General features: G+C 41.2%; 1 protein-coding gene across 1 annotated transcript in view; it reads left to right on the top strand.

Moving 5' to 3' along the window:
- Window positions 1-18,837, top strand: part of dnajc14 (DnaJ (Hsp40) homolog, subfamily C, member 14) — a 38,853-nt gene extending 20,016 nt beyond the window's left edge. Inside the window, exons 2-7 of the mRNA XM_063037768.1 lie at window positions 2,913-4,781; window positions 10,946-11,052; window positions 12,406-12,525; window positions 13,209-13,369; window positions 15,042-15,144; window positions 17,726-18,837. Coding sequence (XP_062893838.1) covers window positions 2,961-4,781; window positions 10,946-11,052; window positions 12,406-12,525; window positions 13,209-13,369; window positions 15,042-15,144; window positions 17,726-17,933 — 2,520 coding nt within the window. The 5' untranslated portion in view covers window positions 2,913-2,960 and the 3' untranslated portion in view covers window positions 17,934-18,837. The remainder of the gene's footprint in view (window positions 1-2,912; window positions 4,782-10,945; window positions 11,053-12,405; window positions 12,526-13,208; window positions 13,370-15,041; window positions 15,145-17,725) is intronic.
- Window positions 18,838-22,450: the final 3,613 nt, after the last annotated feature.

Genomic DNA, 22,450 nt, shown 5'->3' on the forward strand with positions numbered 1-22,450 from the left:
CGCCTTTCTCCCCCCCGCCTTTCTCCCCCCCGCCTTTCTCCCCCCCGCCTTTCTCCCCCCCGCCTTTCTCCCCCCCCCCCCCTTTCTCCCCCCCCCGCCTTTCTCCCCCCCCCGCCTTTCTCCCCCCCGCCTTTCTCCCCCCGCCTTTCTCCCCCCCCCCTTTCTCCCCCCCCCCGCCTTCTCCCCCCCCCGCCTTTCTCCCCCACCGCCTTTCTCCCCCACCGCCTTTCTCCCCCACCGCCTTTCTCCCCCACCGCCTTTCTCCCCACCGCCTTTCCCCCCACCGCCTTTCCCCCCACCGCCTTTCCCCCCACCGCCTTTCCCCCCCACCGCCTTTCCCCCCCACCGCCTTTCCCCCCCACCGCCTTTCCCCCCCCCACCGCCTTTCCCCCCCCCACCGCCTTCCCCCCCCCACCGCCTTTCCCCCCCCACCGCCTTTCCCCCCCCCACCGCCTTTCCCCCCCCCCACCGCCTTTCCCCCCCCCCGCCTTTCCCCCCCCCCCGCCTCCCCCCCCCCGCCTTTCTCCCCCCCCCCCGCCTTTCTCCCCCCCCCGCCTTTCTCCCGCCCCCCCGTCTTTCTCCCCCCCCGTCTTCCTAGAGATGCTGCCTGGCCTGCTGCGTTCACCAGCAACTTTGATCTGTGTTGTCTGGTGGCCAAAGTCATTTAAGTGTAAACAAATCATCTACCCAAAAAAACTCACTCTAACACTGGGGTTCTTTGTGACCTCCTGGGAAGAGTAACAATGATATTGAATTTCCTCCATTGTACACCATCGACCTGACTGTGGATTAGTGGAGCCCAGACTCTTTAGAACCATTTTGTATCCTTTTCCAGCATGGTGAGCATCAACAACTCAGAGGTCCTCAGAAACCTCCTTTGATCAAGGCATGGCACACTTTCAAAAACCTGTAGTGGTGAAGATCTAGGTTTATGTTCTTTAAGAAGGGCAAGGCCTCCCACGCTCACACCTGATTGTCATCCCATTGATTGAAACACCTGACTCTAATTTCCCCTCTAAATGAATTGATAATCCTAGAGGTTCACATACTTTTTCCAACAAATACAAGTAATATTGAATCATTTTTCTCAATAAATAAATGAACAATTATAATGTTTTTGTGTTATTTATTTGAGTTCTCTTTATTTAGTTTTAGAACTTGCATGAAGACCTGATCATATTTTAGGTCATATTTATGCAGAAATAGAGACAATTCTAAAAGGTTCACAAACTTTTTAGCACCACTGTGGTTGTAGTAATACATCTTTACTCCTTTCCTCAAATCTTTTTGTAATTTTACATATTATTTGCCTTCCTAATCACTCGGTGTACCTGCATGTTGACTTTAGTGACCGTAGACACATCAATATAGCCTTGTCTTTCACCATTTAACAATCTGCTTTTTTGTTTATGCAGCAAAGTGGATGCCTTGCATTTTTTCCATATTATGCTGCAGGTACCATATTTTTGTTCATTTCATTCAGCATGTTCTTTTGAAGCTCATATTGTTCCTTGCTCAAAATTTGGCTTAGTTTTGCCTAATTAGCAAACTTGGAAATATGGCATTTGATCCTCTCGGTCCAATTATATATTGTAAATAGCTGGAGCCCAACCGCTGATGCCTGTGGTCTCCAGGCCTACCCGAGAAAGGTCTTTGCTTTCTTTCAGATAACAATTCTTAAACCTTGTCTGTAATGTTCCACATGCTCTGACCTTGTTGACCAACCTGAATGCGACTTATTGAGGCTCTCCTAAAGATCCAGATGCACCACGACGACTGGTTCCCCCTTCTCTCTAAGAACTCCTGTGGACTAATCATACATGATTTTCCTTTCAAATCCATGTCGACTGCTTAATCCTCTCATTCTTTTCAGAGTGTTCTGTTATTTCAAGTTTCATTATTGTTCCAGCTTTTTCCTTACTCTGACCAGTCAGTAGTTCCTGTTTTCTCTCTTTCTCTGTATTAGTGGAGTCATATTTGATACCCCTAGTCCACAGAAACAATTCCAGAATTTGTAAGGGTCTTAGAAGATATTCTCTGCATTAAGAAGGAAATAAATAAAATGTGGTATTGATAACTTTCCTATTTTATTATTTTAATCACCTTAACTATTTTCAGTAAGATGTGGAGTTGTTTGTTATCCACCATATACCTTATTCATTCCTTTTAAATAATTAAACAAAGGGCAGCAAATGAACTTCTGAGTAAAGAAATATGCATCTTCTCAGCAGTCCCCAGCTTCTGTTGTCTACATCAAACAACAATATTTTAAGAATCTCACAGTGCTGCAACTCCTAATCCCAGTTAGACTACTTGGCCAGGTGTTTGAAAAAACACATGGTTGGGAAAATTGGAGGTAAGTTAATCTCAAATTAAAACAATACAAGTTTGAAGTGTGGATCTTTTTAAATTTTTCTGTGTTTTTATGTATTATTTGTTAATAAGCAACTTAATTCTGTAGCCGTAAAGTTCTAGGTTCAGTCCTTTCTCAGAGACATCATCAAAGAGGGGATGATGACACTATCCCTCAGCATAGCTTTATGCTTTCAGGATAGGTGAGAAGAAAATTGAAGGGAATTGTCATGAGATGGGTAAGAAAGCACCGGTTGGCATGGATACTGTTATGTTTCTCTCTGGATGTGAATAATTGATCAGTAGAAGTAATTGCAGTCTACGTTCTTCATTACAGCATATTGATTGTGAGCAAGCTTGAGTTCTGAATAGTTATAGGTGGATATGTTTGTGTGAAACATTATTTGTCTTGCACAAAGACAGGTAGGCTATTTTATGTATTTTTAGATCTGAAGGTAACTGCATAGATGCAATGTAATTATTGCAAGTTTTAAATATTTACATGTATTTAAGTCTCTCCTTGACCAATTAATGCATTGATTATATCTCATTGATTTCAGGTGAAGATGGAACAAACATGATCGACATCAACTTGCGATTCTGCGGCAATGGAGAGAAGTGATCACTATGGTAGGCAAGGTGATTTGCAGTGGCCAGAAAGAAACAAAGCCCACTGGTATGAGGAGGAGGAGGAGGAGGAGGAGGAGCAGCAGCAGCAGCAAGTTGCATCCCAATTGTCCCATCATGACCATTGTCACTTTACCCAGATAAATCAACCAGTTGTCGACTCTCCCCAGGATGATAAATCAAATGCTTTTCAAAATTACTCCCGTCACATGCAATGTGACAACAGTGACTCAAGTAGGCCTATTTTGGAACATGTCAGCACCGCAACTGGTAATCAGACCTGGCCAAGAACAAGTCAACAACCTGCGACAGAAACTGATCCAGGGAACGATTCATCCTTATCAGATTGGCCTCTTGGTGGCATTAAGTGCTTTGATCACAAAGAAAAATGTTTGGGTCAACTTCTAGATGAAGAGCTGAAAACAGTGGATCAGGCAGGGCTGAGCATCCCCAGTGGACAGCTGGATTTTACAGGGAAACTGCCATCTCTCTATTCTTCTGGCATATCATGTGATGGCTGTGAATTTCAAAACCGCGAGGCAGAGTTGGCCAGTAGTGATAAGCCATACTCTCTTTCTGATGCAATAACCTATCGTGAAGGGTATGGGTGCCTATCATCCATTCCTCAGTTGGAAGGCTCTGCCATGACTGGAATGTTTTTGGAACGATTCTTTGAACCCAATTGCTATGAAGACCACAGCTTCCCTTTCAGAACGAATGACAGTCTATCATTTCTTGACAACTTAGACTGCATGCGTTCTGCCAATGCTTCACCAGAAGATGCAACAGATAAATGTGATGATTTCAATGAACGTGAAGGTATGACCGAAAGCGATATAAAGTCAACGGAAGAGGTTAGACATCCCATGAAAATGACCAACAAAAAAAGCGGCAAACGACAAAGGAACAAATCGGTGACAAAAGATTCTTCAAACACCTGCAATAAGGAAGATGTGAGGGAGCACATAAAGAAGAATAGCAAGTCTTCAGGAAATAAGCATCGGCACTCAAAGGCTGAGAGGAGGCGACAGCATACTGAAAACAGGCACAGGTTAAAGAATGGAGTGCAGAGACAGTCTGAGGAGTTACTTTGGAGATGCGTAACCTTTGTTAAAATTGTTATGGATGTCATTCTTTTTGTGACTCTCAAGTGTGGAGAGTACGTGGAGATGGGGGGAAAGCTTGTGTATTCATGTTGCCAGATACACAAAGAGGATTTTATTTCCTTAAAGGGCAGTGCAAGGACCTCAAGCATGTGGCTTCTTAAACAGGCAAAGTTAGGGTCGGAGAAGCTCAGGCGGTTTTGCCTTTCCCTTCTAAAGATGACACTAAAGTTTTTAAAAATGCTGCTTGCTCTGCTTTTTCTAGTACTAATGTTATTTATAGGATGCTTACGACTTGGCTACAAATATGCAAAGGCTGGTGTTTTCATAATTTTTCAGAGGCTACCCATTTGGGGTCAAGAAAACTTTCCCCACTTAGGAACTGTTTGTTTTCTGCAAAGCTTGTGTTCACATATAGAAGAATCTAGAACTTGGAATTATTTGAAAAGACTATGGGAAAAATTGAAAATGAGATTCTGGCTAACTGCTAAATGGCGGACTGTGGGCCAGTCTCCCCCTTCACCTCCTTCACCCAAGTCACCTAGTGCTAATAGGTTCCAGCCAGATCACGAGGTTGACCGGCTGTTGGCAATGGCTGATGTACCAGAGGAGGAGCTGGATCCTTTTAAAGTTCTGGGCGTGGAGGTAATGGCCACTGATGCTGAGCTGAAAAAGGCTTATCGGCAGTTGGCTGTGCTGGTAAGTTCAGTGTAAGAATATTTAACTAAAGATAAAATGCAACTGTCTCATTTAATTATTTCTATTGAACCAGTTATTTAACATTCAAAGCATAATGAGAGTATAAGACGTATTTCTGTTTTCCTATTTAAAGTACACCTCCTCCCTAATTTTACATGAATGCCTTAATTTTACATAATTTAGGTGCCGTTGGACCTCTAGAAGCACAGCCAAGGTGCTGCTGTACTTTATTGACAGTAATTGTGGATCAGAAGACTTTTCAACCACTCTATCTGGTAGCTACTCTTCTCTGCATCCAGAGGAAGTTGCTCAGTAATAATTGGGACCAAGAATCCTGGTGGATTATTTTTGCTTGTTTTCCACCTGATAGTATATCTTGTACAGAAAAAGCTTTTTATTCTGGCGTTTTCTGCCTTCCTTCTTAGTCCTGAAGAAGAGTCTCGGCCTGAAGCGTTGACTGTTTATTCATTTCCAATGATGCTCCCTGACCTGCTGAGTTCCTCCAGTGTTTTGTGTGTGTTGCGTGGATTTCCACCATTTGCAGACATCCTCATGTTTATGAATTACAAACATTGTTTCCCTAACACTGTGATTTAATCTTCATTTGCTGATTCTATGGGAATTGCTCAATTCTTCCAGTGTGAGTATTTCCTACATCACAACAGCTTGAGCGCATATTGGCATCTTTTAAAGCAGAGAAAGGTCTCCCAGGCTTATCAGAAGCAAATGGCAAAGTGACTAACCAAACTAGAAGGTGTCTATTTTCACATCACTGCCACAGATTCTTGGTGGTATTGCTGGGAGGTAGAGAGGGTGTCTGACAAGTTGTTGCAGACTGACTCTGCAGTTACAGTTGGCATCTGAACGGTAGCAGAAAAATGTATGGGCATTTCTTGTCAAATCTTAAAACTTCAGCCACTTACTGTGCCATTGTAGTGTAGTAAGTGATAAAAAAAAGACCAATTTAATTCAATGGTCTAGGATTATTTAGAATTTTGTATAAAAATGTGTCATTTATGTATGGTTAAAATGCATTAATCCACATAAATGCACTCAGTGATGCATTTTGCCTTGAATTGCATCATAATGACCCAGAATTTGCTCAGCCTGATCATCTGGGTGATATGCCTCATTTGTTAGACATTTTTCCTTCCATTCGTGCAGCTCACTAGTTTGTGTTTTCAATGGCTGGAGATGTGTGCTGATAACTGCTTGACAAGATTAATAGGGCATCTGGGACTTTGGAGAATGACAGAACCAACAGATTAACTTCTTGAGCAATACACACAAAGTGCAAGGAACTCGGCAGCATCTATAGAGAGGAATAAACAGGGCCAAGCCCCTTCATCAGGACTGAAAGGAAGGGGGAAGAAGCCAGAATAAGAAGGTTGAGGGACTGCAAGCTAGCAGATGATAGGTGAGACCAGGTGAAGGGGAAGGAATTGTAGGTTTAACAGGAATAATGGTGAAGGAACTGAGATAAATTGATCTCAAACCGGGTGTAGAAAAGAAATGGGGTAAGTGTAAAGAAGCTTAAGTTTCATCAAATAAGTTGATCAAATAAAGGGTCTTTGACCTGAAGTGCTAACTCTGTTTTTCTTCCCACCAATGTGGCCTGACCTGCTGAGTATTTCCAGCACTTTCTGCTTTTATTTAAAATTTCAAGCATCTGCAGCTTTGTTTGATTTTCAGGAAAAAGTAGAAGATCTGCACTTAATTAGAAACAATTTACTACTTACAAGGATAATAATCCAGTTTCTGTTTTCTTTCTGAGTTGGAAATATTTGCATTTGCAAGAAGATAAGTCTTAAAGGTACTTGCATTATTATATACCATTCATTACATTTTGCCATGAAGTTGTTTTATCAGCGCAATTGCAGCAAATACTTGAAACACAATGAAAGGATGGCAATGAGTTACTGTTTTTGCAAGGCGGAGCAGCGCATATAGTCTAGCAGCGTTGCAGTTGGCTTTAGTATTATGTAATCCTTGATTACCAAAGGTTACTGGGGCGTTTACTTAACAGTAACATCAAGTGCTTCAAACTCTGCCTTATCTTCATAGTAATTTCTGGGTCAATGTTTCAGCAGAAGCAATAGTGATTTATTTAAAATGTCAAAGATCAGTGGTTTTCTACCCTCCCTCTGCCCTTCCCACTATTTACTGACCTCTTTTTGGAATTTTGAAGTGGACTTTGTGTTTTCTGTTGCAGCTGTAACATTCTATGATGCCTACTTTCCTTAAATTAACAAAACTTCCTCCTGTCAGCATTCTATGCATATTAAACCATCGAATCATTGGAAAGCGCACACTGTTACGAGCAAATACTTGTACTTCTACTAAAATTTGAAAAGCAAAAGCAAATCTCATATAGCATTCCTGTTACATATTATGCCTCTGCAATCTACACATGGGCTCTAAGGCGCAGAAATGTTTCTCTGGTCGAGGATGCAGCATTGTCGCAAATACATTCCCTCTTCTCCCTGTTGGTGTCCAGGATTTTTTTCTACATATTTTGTGAAGTTTATTTTTTTTAGAAAGTATCTGCAACATTAACAATCAAGTGCTTTAAATCTCCTCCTCTTCCTCACTTTGGTGCTTTTCCTAGCGTGATGGGTTTAACTCTTCCATTCTGGTTGGCGGCTATCACAGAGAGAAGCTTCGGAAATGTACATGGTTGCACTCTAAATCACTTCTGTCCATAACATGAAATAAATAGAAATATACCTTCTGAAACTGCTTTATAGCAACGATGTGTCAGGGGAGGGAAATTTTAATTTTGATTGGGAAAATAGGATATAAAGTGTATTTGTGGCCCATTATGATCCTGTCCCTTTCAAAGCATGCCATATGTGTGTAGTAGGGAATTTAATTGGCTAGATACTGATCAGTAGAAAGTTACTGATGTTGCCTTGACAACAACTAGATCTTGCTCCATGAACAAATGTGTAGCTTTGAAAGAAAAGCAAATGTACTTTGAATCAAGGCAACTGTCTTTGCATAATGGCTGACATGTAATTGATTAATTCAGTTTCTAACAGCTTGTTAGACTAGGAGACAGCAGCACACTTGCCATTATACAAAGTAGCCAGTGAGCATTTATTCAGCAATCCACCAGAATGTTGGGAGATTAGAATTTTCTGCTGCACTTCCTGTTTAAAAGTAAGGTAGTTGATTTTCTGCATATTCACTAGTGGTTCACTGCATTCCTACCAGGATAGCTAATCCAGTTGTAGCTGCATATATGTTACATTACTGCCTGTTGTTGCTCAGCTGCCCCGGTATTATTTAAATCAGGCCTTCCAAATTTGGGGTCCATGGACCTCTTGGTTAATGGTAGGGGTCCAAGGTTGGGAACCCCTGATTTAAATGATAGTTCTGTTTTTGATCTTGAGTTCCACTTTAAGGTCAAAGGCAGTCCAGGGTGGATGTGGTGAGAGGGGATTTAGAATGAGATATAGGAACTGTTTTGTACATTTGTTCCAGTTGGAAAGCAAATTAATAATGTTGTGCTCTTATTTCTCATGTCATTTTGATAAAGGATTTGATGGCTTTGTGGCCAAGTTTGGGGACGATATAAAGATAGGTGGAGGGACAAGTAGTTTTGAGGAAGGCTGTCGACAGAAGGACTTAGACAGATTTGGGGAATGATCAAAGAAGTGGCAGATGGAATAAAGGTGTGGACTATTTTCTAAAGGGGAGAAAATTCAAACATCAGAGGTGCAAGGGGAGTCGGGAGTCCTTGGGAAGGATTCCCTAAAGGTTAACTTGCAATTTGAGTCAACAGCAAAGAAGGCAAATGTAATGTTATCATTCATTTCAAGAGGACAAGAATATATAAACAAGTATGTAATGCTGAGGTTTATAAGGCATTGGTCAGACAGCATTTGGAATATTATGAGCAGTTCTGGGCCCCTTATCTAAGAAAAGATATGCTGGCATCGGACAGAGTCTAGAGGAGGTTCATGAGAATGATTCCTTTGGTGGCTCTGACCCTGTACTCACTGGAGTTTAGAAGATTTGGGGGGGGGGGAATCTCATTGAAACCTATTGAATATTGAAGGTCCTAGATTGAGTGAATGTGGAGAGGATGTTTCCTTTAGTGGGGAAGTCTAGGACCACAGGGCACAGTCTCAGAATTGAGGGATGTCCATTTAGAACAGCAATGAGGAGGAATTTCTTTAGCCTGATGGTACTGAATCTGTGGAATTCATTGCCACAGACAGCTGTGGAGGCCCGGTCATTGGGTATATGTAATGCAGAGGTTGACAGGTTATTGATTAATCAGGGCATGAAAGGTTACAGGGGGAGGCAGGAGAATGGGGTTGAGAGGGATAATAATCAGCCATGATGGAGCAGACTCAATGGGCCGAATACCCTAATTGTGCTCCTATGTCTTTGGTCTTATTTTCTTGTGAGTCAGGATCTGTGAGCAGTCACAGGTAGATTCGGTTTGCAATTTTGGTAAGTTTAATATTGTTGTACAAACGTATAAGTTCTGAAAGTGAGCAGAAATATTGGAAATGTGGAATTTGTGACCATGTAAAGAGGAATCTATGACTGGAAATGGTGACTCCTTTCTGACAGATGGGTAAATAGCATTGAGGGACTGTATATGACATCTGTAGAGTGTTAAGTTTAGTTGGAAACAACGATAGAAGCAAGAAAAATAAACTAAATGTAAACTTAAAAACAAGGGAATACAGAAACGATTTTGTACTTCTTGCAGTCTTTCACTATCCCAGAGCACCTTAAGGTACATTGTCCTCAATGAAACATCTATAGCCAACTTTGTAGTGAATGGAAATGCAGCAGTTAACGTGCGCACAAAGTAATCTCACAAAAAGCAATGTGATAATATTTTTTGTGATATTGGTTGAGTGATAGAACTTGGGCAGAAGACCAGAGAGCTCCCCTGCTCTTCCAATAGTGTCATGGGATCTTTGACATCTATCTAAAAGGTGGGGTATTGATTTAATGTCTCATCCTAAAGCTGTAGTAACAAGGAATGGTGAAACTTGGGTTATGGTCCATGTCACTGGATCTCTGCTTGAATGTTCAACCTACAGCTACTGAGCCAAGAAAGGATCTTTGGAACCAACCACGCTTTTTCTACCCAACCTTATGCAGCACCTTGCCCAAACATTAGTGACATTAACTTTATAAGATAAGCTGGGATAAATTAACAAGGTACCTGCTAGTCTACTTAAAGGTGTTGTGCAGGATATTTAGGTATAGGAAGTAATGCAGTGTTCTTGTCAATCAATACTCATTTAGAACTACACCTAGATAAAGATGCCTTATCACATGGAACCATAGGTATATTTCAGATCTACACATAGGCAGTCTTTGTTTCACAGCTAGCAAAATTCCATCAAGAAGTATCAAATGTACATATTTTTGCCTGATCTGTTGCCTGATTTCTGCAGTGGATTATGTAGCTGAGAGTTTGCGGCCTTCATTCACCATTGTCACATTTCTCCTTATCTCCACTTTATTTGTTCTGATGTCAGTGCTAGGCCCTGATGACTGGGCTAGCTGCAGTTCTGTATGTATAATACCAGCCTATAAACAGTACTTAGTTCAGTGTTTAGAACTTTGCTTTTTTGTTAAGTAGTCCCCCAACAGATGAACTACTGCTGACCACAAAACCGTTGGAAAGGTCAGTAACAGTCTTCATTTATAAGCTTAGTTAGATTGATGTCACATTGGAGCTTGAATATGTGCTCCACCAATGAGGTACAGATGTCTGGGCCTTGGGTCACCGAACAACAGACATGCCAGTGAATTGGTGCCGTGAATTTTAATTTCTTTATTTCTTCACTGCCACCAGCCCGTGTCATCTTGTTTCTCCCTCATAAGGGTGGAATACTGAAGTGAGCTGTGACATCCCACTGATTAATGAGGTAGAAATGCACACCAGTGACTAAAGCTGCTTTGATTAATATCACCTTGAATGGTACTGTTACCCAAGTTCAATGAACTTGCAAAACAGAATTTTAATCATTTATTGCCACTCAAGATTTGCAGGATGAGCTTTGTTTGATTTTTTTTTAAGGTGAAAGCTGACACGTCTTCATGTGAAGTATCGGCAGCAGTAGTTCAACAGAAGACATCAATCAAACCCTTTCTCTTTTAAAGTAATCACCCCATTGTGATTGCAGGTTCACCCTGATAAAAACCGACACCCACGATCGGAGGAAGCTTTTAAGGTGGTGCGAGCAGCGTGGGATATTGTGAGCAATCCTGAAAGGAGGAAGGAATATGAAATGTAAGCAAAATTCAGTGCTGCATTCCAGATACGTCCACGTGGCCTGTTTTCTGTCTTTGCAGGATCAGTTGCTTTTAAAATATGCCACTTTACCTTCTACTTGTAATATTAAAAGTATTTAAGCATGTTTTGAACTGCTTGACTTTAGTCATTCTTATAGTTTTCCATTTCAAAGATTACCATTTTGACCTAGGGAGTAAAACTCTGCTTAAGTATGCTATCAAGTTTAATGTTTAAGAAAGAAACTTCTGGAAGCTCCCTGCAGGTAACGTTTAAGAATATTCCCATTACAAGCAGAACTGGGTATGAGTACTGTCCAGACCAGTGGAACAAAATTCTCCGCTCTGTTGGTGACAAATATCCCAAGTATATTAAATCTTGGCAAGTTTCATTGAGTTCCTAATCCCACATCACAAAACTGTGTAAAATTCACATCAATTAATAGTGACATTCAGTCTCCGCAGGAAAGCCATAAAGTTGCTTTGGAAGTATTTGATGCCAAAAAGTTTCCTATTCCTTGGCACTGACAACACACTATTGCTCAGCACAAAAATCCATCAGAACAATAATATCTCATTTCCTTACTACATAAAAGGTAAAATATGATTTGGCCACTCAGGATAATATTGACGCCATTACTAATTAACTCTAGGCCTTTCTTTCCCTGATGTTTTTTTATCTAACTAGTTTTTTGGGGGGAGAGAACTCCTTTCAGTGCTTTAAATGTATCTATTTCACTTGTTTCTACTTGAAAGAAGCAATGATGTGAGTACCTTTAATATCAGAGAGAGTGTGACATGGAGAAAGCATGAGTGATGTGACTGTTATTTTGTGTTCTATACCTGGCTATTGGTGTTGAACCTGAGATGATTGGTTCCTTTGTTTATTTAGTCTTTAAATTGAGGCATTGATTTCCTGCTCAAATAGGCATAAGAGATCCCATGGCACAATTACAGGAGCAGGGGAATTCTCTCCGGTGTCCTGGCTACCACTGATCCTCAGCCAAGCAAATTATCTGGTCATTTGCTATATGCAGGATCTTACTATGCGCAAACTTGCTGCTGTGCTTGCCTCTTAACTAGTGACTGCAAAACAAAAAGATTTTTTTTGTAGTGGCTCATCTTCCAGATGTAAAAAGGTTCTATAAAAGCAACTACTTTTTTGTATAACTTGTTTTTATTTTAGTATGGCTGACTTTCCCTCAGGATGGATATTGAAAACTTTTTGTTAAGAGAGGTTTGTATTGTCTTTCTTTTCCAAGGAATTGCAGGATCCTAGTTCTTATTTTTCAGCTTTTCTGCTCTTGATTTCTCTCTAGCGAAAAAAAAACTGATGATCTTTCTTTGTTTTTAGCAAACGGGCCGCAGAGAGTGAGTTACATCAGTCCATGAACGAGTTTCTCACCAAACTCCAGGATGACCTGAAGGAGGCCATGAACACTATGATGTGCAGTAAATGTGAAGGAAAACACAAGTTTGTGCTCATTTATCTTTTGCTAATCTATTAAAATGAGCGTACAGCTCTGAGTGGTTTTTGTTTTGTTAGTTCTCTGATTGGGGTTTCCCTCCTTTGTCCTTTCCAAGGACCTAAATCTTGGAATAGAATTGAATGGCTGTCAGATGCCCTTGGGTTCCCCATTCAACTGACTGTTCGTCACCTGATCCTAAATAGTGGCAATAGAGAAATGAACACATAGAATTACAGAGCACTACAGCACAGAAGCAGGTCCTTCGGCATACCTAGTCTGTGCCAAACTGATATTCTGCCTAGTTCCATCAACCCACACCTGGACCATCACCCTCCATACCCCTGTCATCTAGGTACTTATCCATACTTCTCTTAAATGTTGAAGTCAAACCTGCATCCACCACTTACGCTGCCAGCTTGTTCCACACTTGCACCACCCTCCAGCTTCCTCTGGATACTGTCAACTGCTACAGTCCACCTATTTGTACCTCTGGTATGACCAGTTCTTTGTTTTATTTCCCTACCAATCGCCACTCCCATAATATCTCACTGCAGGAGATCCATCCATGCCCACTTAAAGACCAAATCCCAGACATGTCCTTGTCAAGATTTAACCTAGAACTGTCTTTCCAGAACTGCATTTCTTAATCTACTTGTGTGTCACGATAAAGTTTGAACATTCTTTGCAGGAGGTTTGAAATGGATCGTGACCCTCAGGTAGCTCGATACTGTGCTGAGTGTAATAAGAGACACCCTGTGGAGGATGGAGACTTCTGGGCAGAATCAAGCATGCTGGGATTAAAAATCACTTACTTTGCCATGATGGATGGCAGAGTCTATGATATCACAGGTAGGACAATGAGAAATTTGAAGCTATCCTGATATACTTTCAGTGTGTGTTGTATTAAGAAAAAGCAAAAACTGGTAGCTTTCAGTGATTCTTCTACATGGTAATTTTGAAATAGTGTGATGCATAAAACCAGCTGCTTGGTTACTCCAACTCTGGTTTTATGAAGCATAGGCAGCAGCTTGGATTGCTGTTACTAAATGTTCTGTTTGTATTCCATATTCAGCATAATCGCACACAAAAAAAATCTCAGACCAGGCCTGACTGATACATGACAGGAGCTTCCTATACTTCTGCGTAAAAGTCAGTACCAAAACCTGCCAAGTGACCTCCTGTTGGTTGAAATGGATGACAGTGTTGCTACCCTCTGAAATTCTTGCTTTCTGCTGAATGTAAGAGGATGCTAATGGAAGAAATAGACTTTTATAGCAGCTTTTATTACAGCTCTCCCAATGACAGCAAATGCTTGTGTGTCTCAAAGTACTGTACTGGAGAATATGGCTACAATTGTACTCCAACCATATTTAAAAATATTCCTGAAGTACTCCAAAATCCTGTGTACAGCAGTGGAAATAATCAAAGGAAAAGTGAGTGAGAAGCCAGGTCTGTGTTTACATTTTTATCAATGAAAGTAAACCTTCAAAGCTTGTAAGTTGTCGGTTTAGTTTGAAGAGGTAGGGTGCCATGGAGATGGCACTTGTTCTTGCCTGATTGGAGTCAGGCTATTGTTGTTCATCCATTGTCGACATCGATGAGGACCTCAACACCATTATGATGGTGTCGAGACTAGCGCGTGATTTGGATTTAAGTGAGGGAGAGTTGCGCAGCGTCAGCCTCACTCTCTCTTCCCAATTCCCATCTGGATCCAGTGGCAAGACAAGAGTCGAGACGGCTGGAGATGGGACTAGGCGCAGTGGATGACCAGGACGTCGTCTGTGTCTTGTCCTGCTCTTCACGTTCCACAACGCTTGCAGAGACTGCCTTCTTGACCGTTGGACCTTCGATTGGTCTCGTCCGCTCAATCCGCTGGAGTCTGTCTTCACATGCTGGGATAGACAACTCCCTATCTCACCGAGGGTTTGAGTTCCATCAGTTACCCTCACCTGGTTTAGCCGGCTTGTCAAAGCTGTTGCCCGGGGTGTGGCCACTGTCACATGCAAACAGCTACGGGGAGCCACAGGTGAGAGCTGAGTGCCAGGTGGGGACCAAAGGTGGACGAACCGCCTTGAAAAGGACGCGACATGTTCCCCCACCAGAGGTGCTACCCCTCCCTGACACCCCATACACCCCTCATCAGGCCATTAAATATCAAATTATAGCTCTGTGATAGTTGGAAGGAAAATCAAAATGTTCATAGGACCAGGAGAAGGTCATTAAACTTGTTCCCGATATTCAGTTTGATCATGTCTGTTTACCTGACAAGATTATACTTTCTTGATGCCTTTGATCATCAATCAATTTTAGTTTTGAAATTCACTTTCAAATGGGTTGTTGGGAAGTAGGTCAGTAACAGCTCACAACTCATCTTGACTGGAAAATACTAATTGATGATTTGAGAGCCATGATACAAAGTACCAGTTTTTTTTCTCTTCCTTTAGCTATTGTGATGTTGTTGGAAGAGAGCCTAACTCACACACTATCACAAATTTTAGTGACTTTTTTTTCCCCCTTTCAGAATGGGCTGGTTGTCAGAGGGTAGGAATATCTCCTGATATGCATCATGTTCCTTACCATATATCTTTTGCTACAAGAGCTTCTGGAGGCAGTGGTCGTCATAGGTGAGTAAAAATGTACAGAGCTCAATATTTGTTACTGATTTTCCAAGTGTTTTGACATGGTGTATTTTTTATGGTATCAAATAGTAAATTTTACATTATGAAAGTCCAAAAGGTCCAAATTTTTAGCTCCCTGAAAATAGCTATACGGTTTGACAGGATAGTTAAAAAGCACATGGCATGCTTGTCTTTATTAATTGAGGCATTGAATTCAAAACTAAGTTGTATTGCAGCTTTATAAAACTCTAGTTAGGCCACATCTGGAGTACTGCATACAGTTCTGGTCGCCCCATTACAGGAAGGATATCGAGGCTTTGGAGAGGATGCAGAAGCGGTTTACCAGGATGCTGCTTGGATTAGAGGGCATGTATTGTAAAGAGAGGTTGGACAAACTTGGGTTGTTTTCACTGGAGCGGCAGAGACTAAGGGGAGATATGATAGAGGTTTATAAGATTATGAGAGGCATAGATAAAGTAAACAGACAGGATCTTTTTCTCAGGGTTGAAATGTCTAATACCAGAGGGCATGAACTTAAGGTGATGGGATATGTTCAAAGGAGATGTGAGGGGTAAGTTTTTTTATATGGAGTGGTCGGTGCCTGGAATGGTCGGTACCAGGGGTGGTAGAGGCAGATACATGGGGGTTTTTAAAGAGAGAGTTGACCATTTAATTACCAATTTAATTGGTTAGGCACAACGTTGTCAGCTGAAAGACTGTTCCTGTGCTGTACTGTTGTATATTCTATGTAACTAGGTTGAGTGATGTGGGGCATTTCTCTTCGGAGAGAGGGGTGATGAGAGGTGACTTGATAAAGGATGATAAAAAAGCACAGAGCGAGTGGACAGCCAGAGTCTTTTTCCCAGGGCGGAAATGGCTAATACGTGGGGGTGTAATTTTAAGGTGACTGGAGGAAAGTATGGGGGATTTACACATGGAACTCCCTGCCAGGGTGGTGGTAGAGGCAGATGCATTAGGGCTATTTAAGAAACTCTTAGGCACATAGATGATAGAAAAATGGAGGGATATGTAGGAGGGAAGGGTTAGCTGATCTTAGAGGTGATTAAAAGGTTAGCACAACATCATAGGATGAAGGGTCTGTACTGTATTGTAATGTTCTAAGAGCAGATTCAAGGGCACGTTAATAAATAGAAGCCAAATAACCTGTCTGTGTAATTTGTTTATATTAGCAGCAATGTTGCAGTTGACCAGTTGGGTTCATGTAGCTTACAATAGTTAACTGAAGGTGTCTGACCTTGCACATTGGCATTACATAGAGTTTACCAGCTGATGAGGAAAATAGTGGTAGGCAGAAATGTTTTCAGATTTCAAAGCACCCTTTAATAGAATTTGAACTCATAGAGTCAGCCAGCATGGAAATAGGTTCTTCCACACCATGAAGCAAACCATCCCCCTCTGCAAATACATTGCTCCTCCACAGAGAGAGTTAAGTGCACCAAGTTCCTGGGAGTTCATATCACAGATTACCTCACCTGGTCCCTTAATATCATCTCCCTGAACAAGAAGACACAGCAGCACCTCCACTTCCTCAGAAGATTGAGGCAAGCGAGGCTCCTATTTTGTCTGAATAACCTGAAGTAAATTACTGCAATTTTGCCCAAAGGACTTAATGGTTTCTTTAGTTCAAATATAAGAGTTTGAGAATTGTTTGTTCTGAAGAATACAGGTGATTTACTGCTCGAATTGCCTGAGAAAGTTTGGTAAAGAAGATGCACTAGAATTTGGTTGACCTAATGATTGCATATTAATAGAATTGGGTCCTGAAGTGTGTGTTCTTGTGCTTGGATTATATTAAAATTGGGAGGTTTGTACTGTTTCATGATTTTGATATATAAATCACTCTTCGGTGTTGAGTGCTTTGGTGGGTGTTTCACATTGTTCAATAGAAATTTAACTGTAAATTTGCACTTCTGATGTTACTTATCAAACGAAATTGCAACTCTTGAGAGTTGATTATCTAGGAGCACTGAGGGAGTGCATTCACCAATGGGCTGGAGTGATTTAAGAAGGGAGCTTGCCTCATCTTCCCGAGGACAATTAGGCATTAAATGCTGACCTTGCCCAGGGAGAATGAGAGTGATTTCTAACAGTCTGAGAAAGGGTTCTCTCGAATCTATGTATATTTATGGTTTTGAACACATTGTGTTGCTCAGATAGCAATTTGAACTGGTGGTCTTTCACACCCTCAATAATGGAACTTTCTTTTAACTTTCTTTTGTTAGTTAAAAGCCATATTGAGTCTCACTAGTCACAGAACAAGAAAATATACCTCAGCCTATTTCTATCTTGACTCTGCTGTTGGAGAAATTGATGGAAGAACATGTGCTCTCAAATGGAAAGGACATAAAAAATAATCTCAAGGTCCACTTGGACTTTTTTTTCCACAGCCAACACGAAGCCAGTGTTGGCAGAAATTGGGCTGTTGTTCCTCCTGGTTTGAGAAGGGTTGTGGAAGAGCAGTGTTAGACTGTCAGCTGGTTAAGGTGTTGACAGTCTACAATATGAGGATTTGACATTTGAAGTGGTTTAAAAATTGTTCCATACACTCTTTCTTATCTTTCTGTAGGGCTGGTTCAGACAATGGCCCAACTTCTCCTGCTGACCTCCAAGAATTTTTCAGCAAGATTTTCCAGGGAGCTACAACACAGGCCAACGGTAGCTTCTTCAACCAATCCCAAATGGGGCCCAATGGTCAGGCAAAGGGAGAGCCAACACAGAGAACCGACACAAGGCAAAAGAGAAGGAAGAAGGTGCGACGGACATTCCCACGCTGAGCCTTAAACTTGCTAAAATAAACCTCAGCGATCACCTCAGTAGGCTAGATAGCAGCCTGACTGAGAAGATCAAACCCTGTCTAGATTAGAATGAAGACAAATAAAAGTCCTCTTCTATTGAATTGAATGAATAGACTTGAACGTTGTTTTTTAACATTTTAATTTGGGTGTACAGTAGCAACTAAAGTGATGTTAAGAGGGCTTTTAATAATTTGTTAGTTAAGGACAAATTAATTTCTGGTTTCAACAGGTAGAATGGAAAAATAGCCAGTAGGTGTCATTTTAAACATTTTATTATTTTTCCATGCTCAGCTACCTCCTTTCAAAATGTTCCTTTTCTCGGCTTTTCCTTTCCCCAAGGTCTTACATCTTCCTGGCCATTTTTAATGGGGAAAAGCCTGCAGTGCAAAAGGAACAGACTAAACGTCATGCTTGGCTGATGGTCTGATTTCCACAGTATAATAGGTATTTTCTTTTTAAAAGAAAGCACTTTAAAAAAAAAGAAACCAGAAAATAATTTGAATAAATGGTTTAAAATTGGCACACTTATTGTGATTTAGGGATGGGATACAATTTCTTTTTATAACTTTAAAAATATTAAATATTTATTGGAAAAATTACTGTGCTGCAGAAATCATACACAAATCTTATAAACAAAATATGAAACTTTGATAACTACTATAAATAGAAAAATTGAGTTGTACTTTTATTTTTGTCTCTTACTGTTGTAATGTCCATCTCTTCCCTCCTCCCCCGATTCAGATTTGTCACATGTACATCAAGACATGTGAAATGCATCACCTCCCACCCCCCTCCCCCTCTCTCTCCCTCTCCCCCTCTCTCTCCCTCTCTCTCCCTCTCCCCCTCTCTCTCCCTCTCCCCCTCTCTCTCCCTCTCCCCCTCTCTCCCTCTCTCTCCCTCTCCCCCTCTCTCTCCCTCTCCCCCTCTCTCTCCCTCTCCCCCTCTCTCTCCCTCTCCCCCTCTCTCTCCCTCTCCCCCTCTCTCTCCCTCTCCCCCTCTCTCTCCCTCTCCCCCTCTCTCTCCCTCTCCCCCTCTCTCTCCCTCTCCCCCTCTCTCTCCCTCTCCCCCTCTCTCTCCCTCTCCCCCCCTCTCCCCTCTCCCCCCTCTCCCCTCTCCCCCCTCTCCCCTCTCCCCCCCTCTCCCCTCTCCCCCCCTCTCTCCCTCTCTCTCCCTCTCCCCCTCTCTCTCTCTCCCTCTCCCCCTCTCTCCTCCCCCATTCAGGTCACTAATTGGCTTTAACAAAATTCTTCAACAAGGATTACATTCTCTTTCACAGTAATGGCACAAGTAGTCACCCGTAGCAAGAGTAAATATGTTACATTGATGTCTTCAAGACTCTCACTACAATTGAACACAACTATGAAGTGCCTTGTAACCCGAATGAGGTACTCAGGGGTTAAAACTGGAATTTACTCAGTCCAACCTTTGCATTATGTGTTCATAGCTCAATGGGGTGAGGATGGGAAGTGTATTTATTTGATAGATTCGGTACTGTATAGTTTTTTGTTGGCAATTCAACGAGCTTTCTCTGGAAATTGAGCCACTTAAGAACAATAAATGCTTACTATATTGTATATACATGTATAGAGTGCTGCTGTACAAGCCTACGCATTAACCAAAAAAAATCTACCAACCATGCATAAAATTAATTCCATAGCCTCCTGTACGCATGGGACAGGATCAAAATTTAGTAAGAAAGCATTTGATATTCAAATATAGGTGTATGCTCTAAGATTGATCTGCTGTTTTATACTGTACAATAACATGTAAGTAGGGTGATCTCCACCCTTGCTCTTTTCAGCTTGACAGATCTAAATCTCCTGAGATGCTGAGTCACCACCTTGAGATTGTTTAGGTAAACTAGAGGAATTGGTGCATTGTAGTTGGTTGATTAAATGTCTGAAAATCCTGGATTTCAAAAAATGATTCTGAACAAGCACCTCAGCCATGCATTCAAATTACTCCAGTACAAAATTTGGCAGGTCCTGCTTGCAGATGGCAGAGGTCAAGAGAATTATAACAGGCACATTCCATTTGTAACTTGGTCTGGTAGAGTTCAGAGTCAGACAGGTTCCAAGTAGAAGAAAGGAGAATAAAGACAGATGGGAGTATAGCTATGGGGCAGTATGGTGAGAACTTTGGAGATGGGTGTTGGAAGAATTTAGGATTGTATAAAGGCATTAATAGAGGGGAGGTTGTTATATTGGAGAAGTATGATGTTTACAACACATGGAAGTGAAGAGCTGGAGTACTTGATAAGGAGGTGGGGTGGGACAAATCATGTTTTACCAATTTGATTGAGCTTTTTGACAAGGTGACGAGAGAGATTGATGAAGGTAGAACAGTGGATGTTGTCTACATGGATTTTAGTAAGGCATTTGACTAAGTCCCTTTGGGAGGCTAATCCAGAAGATTAGGATGCATGGGGTTTGCAGTGAATTGGCTATTTGGATTCATAACTTGCTTGTGTATAGAACACAAGAGGTGTAGTGATGGAAGTGACTTATTTGAGCTGGAGGTTTGTAATTACTGGAGTTCCGCAGGGATCTGTGCTGGGGCCTCCGTTGTTTGTGATATATATAAATACATGACCTGGATGAAAATGTTGGTGGGTGGGTTAGTAAGTTTGTGGATGATATCAAGATTGGTGGAGTTGTGGATAGTGTAGAAGACTGGCAAAGAATACAAAGCAATATAGATCAGCTCCAGATATGGGCAGAGAAATGGCAGATGGAGTTTAACCCAGATAAATGTTAGATGTTGCAAGGAGGCAGTATAAGATCCTTAACAGTGTTGGTGAGCAGAGAGATCTTGGGGTCCAAGTTCATAGCTCCATGAAAGTGGTGATACAGGTTGATAGGGTGGTTAAGAAGGCTTATGGAATGCTTGCTTTTATTAGTCAAGGCATTGAGTTCAAAAATCAAGAGGTTGCGTTGCAACTTTGTAGAACTCTGGTTAGGACACATCTGGAGTATTACATGTTCTGGTTGCCCTACTATAGGAAGGATATTGAGGCTTTGGAGAGAGTGCAAAAGAGGTTTACCAGGTTGCTGTCTGGTATAGAGGGCATGTGCTATCATGAGAGGCTGGACAAACTTGGGTTGTCTTCTTTGGAGTAGCGGAGGCTGAGGGGAGATCTGATAGAGGTTTATAAGATTATGAGAGTTGTAGATAGAGTAGACAGGGAATATTGTTTTCCTAGGGTAGAGGGCATGCATTAAAGTTGAGAGGGGGTAGGTTCAAAGAGGGTGTGAGGGTTACGAGTTTTACTCAGAGTGGTGGATGCCTGGAATGCACTGCCTGCTGTGGTAGAGGCAAATACATTAGAGGCTTTTAAGAGATGTTTAGATAGGCACATGAATGTAAGAAAGATGGAGGTATATGGACATTGTGTAGGTAGGAGGGATTAGTTTTTGTTTTTTTAATTTACTTTTTAACTGATTCAGCACAACATTGTGGGCCAAAGGGCCTGATCCTGTGCTGTTCTACCTTCTATGGTTGAGACTGAGGATGATGGAGGGGAAAAATCCCAAGAAACAGCAAAGACAATTTTGTACCAAAGCGCTGTTGAAGGAGTTTGGTGAATGTAAATGGATGGACGTGATAAATTTATGGATCATTTCAGATAAGCTGCTCGGATTCAGAACTAAAGTTAAAACTAAAACTAGGTAAAAGCATAATACATCCATTTCAACATTAGGAACAGCTTTATTATTAAAACATTGACATCAAATTCAGTGCTTTAACTTAAAAACACTCTCTACACATTTTTCTTCTAATTTTAATTTCACTTTTTAATAACCTATTCAACAATCTACCTATTTTAAGCTTAAATCTTTTATTCTGCTTTATTCTTTTCTGTGGACCATTTTAAAGTGAGAGCAACTTTCTTTTGGCTAAAAGCAGATTATGAAGACATATTAAACCCCAGGTTGTCAAACTTGAACCTTGTGCAATCTGAAACTTGTACATAAACTAGGAATGCTTGCTGATTAAAATTACACTGAGTGACCCCCCCCCCGCCCCCCGAAACTGGATATTGTCTGTACAGTGAATCCATCCAATGACATCACGAAAATTATAATTGTGTGCATGTGCCAATTGCACTTTGTGCTGCAATGTTATGTTGAATTTGGTCAAGAATCTCAAAAATAGGTATTGTGGAAGTTTCAGCCCAGCTCCATTTTATGTACCTTAGAAAAGTCTGTGCACTGATGTTAACCCCCTTACTCTAACCATGGAAAGTCTTTGACTTGCTGACTAGTTTTCCAGCATTTTCTCATTTCATTTTTCATTTTATGAGGTCTTAAGTAAGCTCTTGCATTATAAACTTATTTTTCAATAGTTTTCCCCCAATCCTACCTTGAGTTGACTTAAGATATTTAAGGTTGAGTAAGTATGTTACAACTTGTTGCCTTTATGGCTAGATTGTTTGATGTAGACATTTCTAAGCCATTAGTGAAATTTAGCTGACCATTACTGTGAGCATTGTTGAA

The sequence above is a fragment of the Mobula hypostoma genome, chromosome X1, assembly GCF_963921235.1.
Source record: "Mobula hypostoma chromosome X1, sMobHyp1.1, whole genome shotgun sequence".
In the NCBI taxonomy this organism is placed as follows: Eukaryota; Metazoa; Chordata; class Chondrichthyes; order Myliobatiformes; family Myliobatidae; genus Mobula; species Mobula hypostoma.